The sequence below is a fragment of the Asterias amurensis genome, chromosome 22 (genome assembly GCF_032118995.1).
Source record: "Asterias amurensis chromosome 22, ASM3211899v1".
NCBI classification, from domain to species: Eukaryota; Metazoa; Echinodermata; class Asteroidea; order Forcipulatida; family Asteriidae; genus Asterias; species Asterias amurensis.
In genome coordinates, this window is record NC_092669.1 from 386,181 (window position 1) to 398,491 (window position 12,311).

The 12,311-nt window shown below is 37.6% G+C and overlaps 1 protein-coding gene across 2 annotated transcripts in view; it reads right to left on the reverse strand.

The window, feature by feature from the left end:
- LOC139954086 (ankyrin repeat and BTB/POZ domain-containing protein 2-like) overlaps positions 1-11,529 on the reverse strand; it is a 49,388-nt gene extending 37,859 nt beyond the window's left edge. For both annotated transcript variants that reach the window (XM_071953748.1, XM_071953747.1), the window contains exons 1-2: positions 11,346-11,529; positions 6,581-7,596 (exon numbers count right to left, since the gene is read on the reverse strand). In XM_071953748.1, coding sequence (XP_071809849.1) covers positions 6,581-7,478 — 898 coding nt within the window. In that variant the 5' untranslated portion in view covers positions 7,479-7,596; positions 11,346-11,529. The remainder of the gene's footprint in view (positions 1-6,580; positions 7,597-11,345) is intronic.
- Between the last annotated feature and the right edge of the window lie 782 nt (positions 11,530-12,311).

Below are 12,311 nucleotides of genomic sequence, written 5' to 3' on the forward strand. Positions count from 1 at the left end.
AGCTTCCCTCCCATTGTCCCCATGGGGGTAATAAGAGTAAACTGCTTGCTGGCAACAAAATCATTGACAGATCTAAAAGTTCATGGACAAACCTTACTTCTGAATTTCTAATGGATTTTATTTTTACAGGGAATGGTGGATAGATGTCAGACAGAAAGAAATCAAACTTAAAGGAGACAAACAAGTCTAGGGTGAAACAGAAGAACACTTAAAGGGGCTGTCTACTGTTATTTGTTAAAACCCTTCGAAAGTTTCAATCATATAATGAAGTTTTGATTAAAACCATAGCCTGCTCTTTGATAAAACTAACCCATGAATATTTCAATTTAACAAGTGGTCACATTTGTGAGATATCCTCCGGCGTGAGTATGTAGGCCTACACGCAAGAAGAATATATCTCTAGTAGCTGCTGTACTTCTTTAAGTTTATATTGACATTAATTTGCAGAGTCATTACTAAACGTAGGCCTACAGACCCTTGAACTTCAAGTTGAAGGCTATGCATTTAAAGGTTTAATCTCTAAAGACTCTAGAGCAACCGCAACAAAATTCTGCCAGCCCAATCTAGGGATCATTGAAAAAAAAAGTTCTCCTGTACTTTTATAACTTCCAGTACAAGTCAAGCGTATCTGCTGCAGGTGACTTTTCATTTCAATCAAAAAAAGAAAGAAGAAAGAAACAATCAAATGAAAAGAAATAATAAAGCTTTACAAACGGTCCGTTGATTCTGCAAATGCTAATGGTTTAGTGAGAAGGAAACTCAAATCAAACAACTTTTGCTGTAATAGTTCATTGTCATGGATCATCTCACTCTAACAAGTCCTCTCTGTTATTATTTTTACAAGCCTCGTTTGACATTTGTATTCACAGGAAAACTATAACGTACTTTGAAAGCGTGACAGCTAGCTGGCTCTTATGGACCGGTGGGTGCTCTATATTCCCAGTTTCCAAACCAAGGCCTGATACTTCACAGAGGCAACAAAAGCAATTGCCTCCATGCCTCCTGGTCATGGCGTTGGTCGGTGCCCTTAAAATGCTCTAGTCTATATTCCCAGCACCACTATGTTCCAGCAATCCTATATTATTTCCAAACCAAGGCCTGATACTTCACAGAGGCAACAAAGCGATTGCCTCCATGCCCCCTGGCCATTGCCTTGGTGCCCTTGAAATGCTCTAATAGTCTAAATTCCCAGCACCACTATGTTCCAGCAATCCTATATTATTTCCAAACCAAGGCCTGATACTTTACAGAGGCAACAAAAACGATTGCCTCCATGCCTCCATTGCGTTGGTGCCCTTAAAATGCTCCAGTAGCAATTGACAATTTACTCTGTGCCCTTCACCAAGGAGAAAATGCCTTAGTGCCCTTGCCCTTCAAAATTGAAGCATATAGGCCCGTTAACTAGTACTACATGTATGCTAGGGTTGGAATAGGAATATGAATAGGATAATACACAAAGTGTGTCGGAACAATAAAAAACTATACTATTACATCACAGATTCTCTCTTCATATCACTCGATTCCAACTCTCCAAGTTGTATGATTCGACTGCAATGCTGTGCGATTTGTGCCTACGCACCAGTTACTACTCTCAGATCTCACTTCAAGACAACTCTAACTGCCGTTCCCCGAGGCCAACACTTTACCCCTCACCACATCTCAAGACCATCTTCAAAATCGTCTTCTTGCGTAGGAACACGCCTCTAAGGTTTCATCTTTTATCAACTTCAGGCCCCAAGAAACCATGTTAGTAGTGAAAGAATGCTTGAGGACAAACAGGGAACAAACTTGTACCACTTAATTCACTTCAACAAGTGCACATTTCATTACTGTTCTTGACATATTCAAAATAGGCATACATGTCAAAAACTTGAGAAGCAAATTTTGACTTCCTCGATTAAAAGCGGAGCAACCCACACATCCTTACAGACCCTCTTTGGTAACAGGACCCCTGGGTGACAACTGAAGGAGTAACCCACCCCCACTATCCTGTTCCCCACCCCCCTTCCTTAACCCTCTGTCAACATGTCTTTTTATACACAAGATTACATCAGTTTCCTTTTACAACAAGTACCTGAAGAGTAGAGAGGTACAACATCAATCAATGCCAAAATCAGGCTTTGAACTTTGTTCTTGAAGGGGCACAGCAATTGTCCTCTGGTAGGAGGCCTTTCTGAAGGGGTTACAAAGAGTATCCCAACCCCCTATTCTATTCCCCACCCCATTCCCATACCTTCTGTCAAAGTGTCAAACACAATTGCATCAATTTCCTTCTACATAGTACATTCAGTACAAGTATCTAGTATCTGAATAGTGTAGATCGCCAATCAATGGCATAATCAGGTCTTGAACTTTGCTCTGAAGGGTACAGAAATTGTCTTACGGTAAGGGGCACTTCTATGAGGAAAATTTAGTTTTGTATACAGTATTGAAAATCTTACAAAGATATCACAGCAAAAGCACAGAACATTACGGCAATTTACTAAGTATAAAATGATCGGGACACCAGTCACAACAATGCAAAATAAGAAAGTAATTTTGGCTGGTAACCTTTTTCTGTTAAGCAATATTTTTCTGTGCTTAGCAAGTTTTTGTGCTCATGCTTTAAAAAATTGGGCCCAGGTACCAGATTAAGGAAGTACATTTATTTAATCTAACCAACCCTCAGGATGTTGTTGTTTTCTTTTGACCAAAATTGACAGGAAATTTTACAGACATTCTCAGATCGGTTCCACTATTTACCAGAACACAAAACCACCATCGTTAGGATTGATTGCAAGCTGAAATAGAAATTACCAATTGTAAACATCAAAACAATGATTTCTTTTTAACACATTTTTTTTGAAAGATAAAAATGCTTCCAAGTTGACCTGTTGCACATTTTCTGAGAAACAATTCCTTTTTGCACTAACATCATCTAGACGCGGCACATTTTCTGAGAAACAATTATATTTTGCACTAAACTCATCTAGCATGTAAGCCATCTTTAAAGAAATTGGTGAATAAAGTGCCCCCAAAATAATAAAACAACTGTGAGACAAGCTGCAATCTACAAATAGGAGTGTTTTTCATGTATTCATTCAGAAAACGATTTATCATAGAAGATCTTGCCACAGATCAAGGAAAGGAGAAAATGAATAAATAAAGAAGGACAAGTTTCTTTTACAGTCACCAACACCAAATGCGCCAATCTTCGAACGGCGCTTGTACATGGACCATGCAATACGACTCCTTAAAACATGCGAAATCCATTAAAATTTGAAGCTAGTGTAAGATGAGAATTCTCGTTTTTATAATTTAGGCGAACATTCTGAGGTGCCCTTTGAAATTCGATCTGCAAAATTTTAACTTGATGTCTTTTCCAGCGATGTAGAGTTCAACTTTCTCGGTATACCTTCAGGTTTTTCTTCTAATAGCGACATAAAAATGTGATAAAAGCATCAACATCTTGGATAAACTAAAACCATTGTACTGCTTTTCTTATTGATTTCTGGCACATCGGAGGTAAGTGTCATATCGACAGTAAAGGAGGGAAGCTCAGGAAATAATTTGATCAAATTGCTAGAGTTTCAGGACAGGAAGTTAGCATTATCTAATAAGAATCCAAAATCAATTATTAATTATATTTTAGTGAAAATATATAACCCTGAGTGTCCTGCCCGGGACAGTGGTTTGATATGGAAACTTCAAAAGAAAAAAAAACAGTTTACCTAGAAATAGAAGCTAGTATTTATTTCAAAAGCAACAGGTAGGAGGAAAAGTAGGAAAGGAAATACAGGTCAATGACCTAGTTACTTGAATCTGAAATTTGTAACAAATTTCAATAATTAAGAGCCAGAAATGTTCACTGATGACCAAATATCGTCACTGTTTTCACAGTGTGACAAATCTGCACCACAGAAATTGTTTGGAGAAAATCGCTTGAAGTTGAATTATTTTTCAAACTGCTATTTCAGAGGCTATTGATATTTTTTTGAAATTGTACTATGCCAACATAAAGCAGACTTTCATAAGAGCTGTCAATGCTTTCAATCTTGCAACATTTGTTGATGAGTTATTAGTTCCTAAACAGTCATTTTGTGACATCGGTAGAAAAAACATGCACGTAGAGCGCTTTTTATGACCAGATGAATAAAGTTAGACCAAATATTTTGTTGTGATGCATTGAATTTTCTGCTTCAAAACATGAACTTGTGTGAATCAAACTTTTTCTGCTCTAAGCTTGGTGACTACATGTCTATAAATATAAATAGGAAGTATGAAAAGCCAACTAAACCAAATAATCCTAAAGTGGGTGACTTTGTGTTGACTGGGTTAACCGGACCATGACAACCTAAATACCCAACTGGGTTAACCTAACCATGACAACCCGGTCATCAATCAATTATAAGTGGGCACCTACAGGTGTCTGCACTTTGTATTGTAATTTATATTTATAATCCTTTCTTGTTCTGCATCCCTCTCTTGTAACTGTCAGTAACCAAAACCGAGGCAAAACCCAGTCAAACAACGCTGTTTCCTTCGTCCACATTTCATGTTTTGCGTATATTTTGTGTATATTTTGTCAGTTTGCATAAACTCACGATTTTTCACTATATAAACACTGGTTCTGACACACTGCCATTGTCTGACAAGAAATAAAAAATGATTTGGGGTTGAACAAAGAAAAATTGACAAGAACGTGATTTGAACCAATGACATCCAGATTAACGCACCAGCACTGTACCAACTGAGATTTCTGGCCCTATGTTTGCAGCCTTCCTATTTTTGTCATCTTTGTACAATGGGATGGGGGAGGGGGGGAGGGGGGGGGAGGGGGGCGGTGGTGCCAGTCAGAAGCCCTACAGCCATTAACTAACTGTGTGGCCAGGGATCACACCCAAGTTTACAATACAACAAGGAAAGCGGCAGAAACAACAAAGAAATCCACAAGGAACAAATAGTCAACTCAGATAGGAAAGTTAGTTATGGAAATCCAATTTTTTTTCATAAAGCATAGAAACTTACTAAGCACAGAAACAAATTAAAAGCGAAACAGATTACCAGCCAAAATACCATACAGCTGCGACTGGTATCCCAACTCAATTCTTGCTTAGCAAAAATATTTAGTAAGCAGAATTATCTGCTTAACAGCTTTATGAAATAAATTGCTTAGCAGAAACAGGTTACCTGCCAAAATACCATACAGCTGCGACTGGTACCCCACTCAATTCTTGCTTAGCAAAAATATTTACGAAGCAGAATTGTTTGCAGGTGGTTTACTTATCATCTTTTCCTCCTATACTCCCATCAACCTGTGACCCACATTGGTTTCTCTATAACTGCCCAAAACTGCAGGTTACTAGATCATCTCAAACATTATAGTAATTGGATGTGTAATTTGGAGTGTGATATGGGTGGATTATGAATGTTTGAAAGTCCAGCTGGGTCTGAGATCAAGGAGCTATGGTAATAAATAACAACAGAATATGAATAACAGATGAGAAACAGTTGGGCGTTGTTTGGACAGTCAAAGTATTGTGCTATTATGAGGTCGCTTCCACATACATGTACACATTTGTATTCTAAGTTCTCATCCGGTGAATTTTAGGCAAATATAAATTTATATTTGCCACAAATCAGTAAAGCCTAGAGTTAAAACGTGGCAGGGAACATCCTGGAATTGTTCAAAGACTAGTCAGTAGTGCCAGTTTCTCTGCATTTTCAAAACTGATCCATTTTAGATTTATTTTATTGCGCAGAACTTGAAAATTGAAACCAAATGGATTGGACAGTCTTGGCGTGCCAGTTGGACCACTTCAATCTCTTACACTTAGGCAGACTTTTTGAATGGTTCTCAAAACTGGTACTTGGCCTGCGGACTGTTAGTTTTAAAGAAGATCTCATGAAGATTTGAACGCTACTTAATTCTGCAGTTTATGAAGGTCAACATGAGAAGGGTTTCCAAATCTAGCCGAAACAGAAAGTGAGAAGCGTACAGCCAGCATTTGTTTTCAAGACTTTGATAAAATACCCTCTCCCCTCAAAAATAACCCCACAAGTACCAGCAAGTCTTAATACAACTGAAAAATACAGCAAGCATTAAAATGTTGTCAAGATCCTATTTAGTTCAGACATTCAGACCACAACAAGTGGTGCTACAAGCAAGGTCACCCCTATGGGAAAAATATACTTGATGACTAGACTTCGCCCGACTAGACTTCGCCCGATAGCTATAAAGCAAGGAATTGCATTTTACTTATATCAAATCAAGGTTAATTGAACCCATATGTTACTAAAAAAATTAAATGTAAGCAGCGAGGTTAAGAAACAGTCAATCTTAAGGGATTTAAAATTCCACTTGAAAATGATATGAATTGCAAAACAGACTCAAGCAGCTTTCAAACCCAATTGATAGGGAAATTCTTTTGAAGACGATCAGAGCATACTGATCGCAATGTTGAGTTATCAACCACTAGATCTTTTCATAACCAACACTCCTCAAAGGAGACGTGCACATGGTGTTATCGCAAACTTCATCTTATAAGACTATGGATTCATTTCGGAAAAACTTTTTACTAAAAAAATAAAAAACACTCACCTGAGGAATTCCGTCCACAGATCAGATGCTCAAATGGTTGCATGATTCCCCATAAGTTCATATCATTAGCAATCCCATACTCCAACACCGCCATTGAAAGTTCCCCGTCTGATCTCTCATAATCGACGCAGGCGCGACAAAATATCTCCAGTACCAATGTCTCCATACAAGCCGCTAGATAGACGGCCGCGTGGCTGTGGACGCGTAGCGATATCTTGGTGTCGATGAGCCAGCGGTAGAAGCGTCCGACGGGAAATATCAGTTCTGATCTTGATTTCTTGCTTTTCTGGTAACACTCCGAACTCATCTGGTATAAGGAGAGAGCACGAAGAGACGACGAAAGACACACCTCTGCCAGCGGTTGGGAAAGAATCAACTTTATAGCTGTGTGGATCTCGTTTTTTGTGCACTTTCCATACATGACGCTCAGACGTTGCGCTTCCTTAGCAATGCGTACTAGAGGGCGCTGTAGAAGATACGACACTCGCTGTATGACATCGTAGGGTACAGTTTTAATGATTTGTCTCGTACGCTCAACCTGTAGTATTCTCGCAATGTGTCTCTCACCCCATGGCACTTTATCGAGTTCTGTCAGACAGTCATGTCGCTCGACGCACTCATACTCGTCATGGATACTCGTATTAAGTGTGTCTATACTCCCTCTATGGTTACCGCTCGTCCCGTCCCAATCATGTACTGAGCTATGATTAGCTCGACTGCAACGAGACGTTGATGAGTTTCTTGAGACTGATGAGTTGCGAGACGCTGAGGAATTAGAGCGAGAGTTTGAAGAGTGACTCATACTTGTTGTTGAGGATGAGCCAGCCGACTCGTTTGATGTTGGGCTATCCATCTGCATTCGTTCAAAGGCTGAGCTTAAGTTTCCTAAGCCTGCCATTCAATTACAAAGGAAACTGACACCTAGACAGACTCTCTCTTAATTGACGTCTTTTTAAACACCTGTTTTAGCTTCCTAGCTCTCACGTGCTCGTCATGTGGTATACCTCACTCAACTTCTGAAGAAAAATAATTCAAAAGATTCCATAAATATTAATTCCTTTAACAATGTACAAAATGTGGTCTACAAATTCTAAGAAGAAGTACAAAGAAGAAGAAAAAAGCCAAGTAATGTTTTGATAAGAGTTTTATTTTTTCAAGAAGCACAAAACTGGGTTGACTAAACCATGACTAAACCTATTGAAAAAGCACTGTTATCAAGTTTCAAAATTTTATTTAAAATCAAAAGGCATTCAACAGCTAGCAGTATGCATTAGATGTAAATTTTATAAATTGGTTAGTGGAACTCAAGGCGTTTGTTTACAGCGAACACTAATCTTACCAGTATTGGTTGTCAACGGTAACAAATCCTTGCCCCCAGCTCAAAAGTAAGAAACAACAGAAATGTCTCTTTTCTTATTCATGATCACCTAGATTCAGGGATTTATTTTCACTTTCAAGTTTCTGGCGATGAGTTTCATTAAAATTAAGGCCAAGTAGAAAAAAACGCACTTGCCTGACATCCTTTTTAAGGACCACATTTTTGTCTTTAATATCCCCCGAAAGACTAAATTTTTAATGTATTTTCTTCTTCCTTTTTTCAATGATTGATTTCAAATCCACAAAGCCAGCAATTTTGTTATTGTGGGTTGAGGTTCTTTCCTCCTTAAAAAAAAGAGGAAAAAAGAAAAGGAAAAAAAAAGGCTCACATCCTCCTGGACAATCAGAAGGTGTGAATTTGAGTACTTGGCTTTTTAGGGATTGTGCTACGACACACAATGTGTATTGTAAATGACAAACAGTAGTTTCATTGTTTGTTTAGTTTTGAAAGCCCACTTGTTACAAGATGGATGTTAGTTTTTTCAAAGATTTCAAAAACCCAAATGCCTTGAGTGATTTATTAGGGTCCCTGCTTTCACTAGCAAAATCCATTACCATTTAGGTAACAACAACCAAACTGTCGCTTACATTGTGTACTTCTACTAGCATTTTCCCAATGCAATGACATCACACTTGACTACTGTCTGCTTTAAAAACTGTCTGCCATTTTAGCAGTCAAATTTGGGACCCTAGTTTAGCACTGAACTAGCCAGCCAGAATACTTTAAGAAAATTCTTACTCGTATTAAACACAAAATTTGTTTTAACTTGTATTTTGCAAGTGGGTGAATGTAAAGGGTGAATGTAGAACAAAGAAAATTGGTCGATGACAAGAAGCTGACTTTTTTTAAAAAGAAATTCTAGGGTTTTTTGTATCAGGATATTGCAAACATTTCTTCTTTTCAATATCCGACTTCGAACGAAAAACACAGACAGTCCGGATACGTTGTCGGTAAAACAACAGGAAATTTGGCTAACACTCTTATTTCCAGTTTCGTGTTAAAGGCACTGGATATGTTTGGTAATTGTCAAAGACCGGTATTCTCACTTGATATGTCCCAACATAATAATGCATCTAGAATAACAAACCTTTGAACATTTGGGCTCAGTTGGTCATCGAATTTGCAAGAGATGAAAGAAAAAACACCATTACTTTGTGTGCTTTCAATGCATAATAAAAGGCCTCAGCTGAAGTGTTTTATTATTTGAGTGAGAAGTAACCTCCTCCTCAAAAAATATATTACTTCAGAGGGAGCGGTTTCTCACAATGATCATCAGCTCTCTATTGCTCGTTACCAATTCAGTTTTTATGTCATTCAATTAATACCAATTGTATCCAGTGCCTTTAAATCGAGTCATTTCAATTTCTCTAATAGAGGATGTATCCTGGGGAGTATTGGTGCACATTGGATAATATGATCTAGAACACGAGATAACAAGGAAGTAAAATCACTACCAATAACGTCCATCAAACAAAGGATTGCTGACAGCGTCCCCTCCACAGGATGTGAGATAATTTTCTCTCTCTTTGTTTTCTGGAAATTCTAAATCAAATTCATTGTCACTTTATTAAAGGTCACTGACTTCTTTTGTTATGAGATTATTTTTCTTATTTTTTATATGATGGCCTAATTAGAACTGATTTCATGAGAGTCTTGATAGGAACTTATTCACACCCATAAAATTAAGAGCTTCCTTTCAGAGACCTTGTCCTGAGTGACTGAAAATGCATTGTTCCTAACACATCAACTTCTTCTTAAGTTTGGAGAATAACAGCGAGACAAATTCTCTCTACCCAGCAAGAAGACACAGTGCTACCGCAAACCAAATATAAATTGGCATCTAAAAAAAAGAATTCCCTAAAAACACTTTTTACAAAGTTCGGAATGTAAGCTCTACAGGTAGCGAAAGTACAAGACGACAAAACGCCATACCGATCATTCTAACGACCACACCCACAAACACAACGACTATACTTCAAATCACCACCTGCCCTTAGCTTGCACTTCCTATTCCTAAAACCTACACAAATTCCACGATAACACTTAACCTGCGGCCAATTATTTTTTGTATCCCGCAAGTCAAAACCTTTAAGAAAAACACCTCAAAAAAGAGAAATGGTCGACTTCTAGTCACTCATAAAGAAAGCGTCTGTCAAAATTCTGCACTCTTTTCATACTGCGGGTCAAAAAACACCTTTTCTCCCTCTTTTCAATTCTTTTTTTTATCAAAATCGTTTTCAGAAAACCTCAACTCTTGCGGTTGAGCGTCCAATGAAAATAGGATTTGGCTCTAGGTGAGTTTAATTCCCTGAGGATTCAGAAGGCACCATTTGAAGGTTTTTGATGTTTGTGTGAGGGTTAAATACCATTCAGGATTAGTCCTTACAAATGTTATTGTTAGCGTGCATTTCTGACTACTGAGCTTTCTGACGTCGTCCGCACAAATTGATTCAAGTAAAAGCTCACATAACGGTATCAAAATATTTTTTTTTTTAAAGTATCATAAAAAAGTGATTGCGATAGCTTTGTCGTAAAAAAAAAAATTCCAATTAAGATTATAAGAAGATGAAAGATGACATAAAAATAACAAACAAAACAAACATTGAGTATGAAAAACAAAACCACCTAAACAAAGCAATGAAAAGTCAATAAATGAACAGTAAATTATAAAAGAACTTCCATCAAAACTTAATTATCCATACCCCAATGGTATCATATCGTTATCTTCAAAATTAAGTGTAAATTAGGTAAGTGTACATTGTAAATGTATTTCTATGCAACTCAGTACAGATACTCTTTCAGAATTTGAGTAATAAAAACCTAAGGAAAACAGCTTATCAAATAGTTGAAACCGTAACCGTAGTCACGTCACGGTTATCGTAGTTACTAATCACATTTTCATATGAGCCAATATTAATACTCTTTTGATTAAATTTTGAACACGAAACCCCACACTTGCCCCCGGGTTAGGAAAGGCCAACTCACTAGCCCTAGGTTTTAAAAAATGATACAAATTTATGTAACACAATACACTGTATAAATTGCAAAAACACTGCAAAAATATCACATTTCCTAATAATTGTTATAAGTTACATGATCAACATAGTGCCGTTATCAACCACCACAAACTCTCGTCAAATTTCAAGCTCAAAATGTAAGACTTTGGTCACAATGTAGCGATGAAAATGAAACACTAGTCCAGCACTGCAGATGTCCAGACCATATAATGAATGGTCAAGCGACCCGCGGGGCGTGTGGCTTGTTTTTCCCGTGTAGATAATCCCAAGAAAACAAGCCAATACACGTGCGTAACTTGGTTCTTTACATCGGCAAACCATCTCATAAAACAATACAAACACAGCTTTTAATGTGCTCAAATGTACTCACCTTAGGTATGTGTCCATGCTGAGGGTAACATTCTGGATGTAAATGATTTAGTTTCCAAGCAAAAGAACTTCAGAAATGACGGAACTCTCACTAGATTTCCTATTGCTTTTTGTACACGAAATGAAAGCTTTGCACACTGTCTAAAACTCGTCTGCAGCACGTTCGCATACAACACACACATTCACATACCGTACGTTCACTTGTTGTGTGTGAACGCGTGGCATGCATTGAATGCACACAACACACGATCGTCTGGTCACCGACTGTTTATTGCACGTCATTAACAAAAGGACCAATAGAGACACAGAATTTAATAATTTGCATATAACTCGCGCAGTGCTGTCCAATCAGAAAATTATAAGCAACAAAGCAAAGTGCCGATTTGTCAAAGATGCGTGGAATAGTTTCTTGGATTTTTTAAAGGCAAAGTTTATTACCTTTGGGTGATGGAACCGTTCAATTGTTTTAATTTAATGCTATATAGGCATAATGCAGATAGTTAGTTTTACTCTAAAACTATCCTGTGAGAATTTATTTTTTCAACACCTAAAAAATAAAAAAGTTTTGCATTTCATAAGCGATGACTTGTCATTATGATTCAAATTCTAAACAATCGTATCCCTAAACAATGATACAGATGCATTGATGATGTCATGGGGATTATTGGAATAAACTGCACTTCATAGCAAAGCCCTCACGTCCACCAACACATGATTCGGAACACGTAACCCATTCCATGAAACTTCCTGGTTGTGGTTTGAAATTTCCAAACAATGAGTTAACATTATTTTCAGTTCCAAACTTTGCTTTTCTAATGGTGCGTAAATCAAAGAATAATTACAAATGACTTTGACAATTATACTCTGGATAAAGGTTGTAGTACACATGACAGAGCAAAATATATTCCTGTGACAACACCCGTCGTTTTTTCGACAGCAATATAACTGACTTGCTTGATTTTAGCAT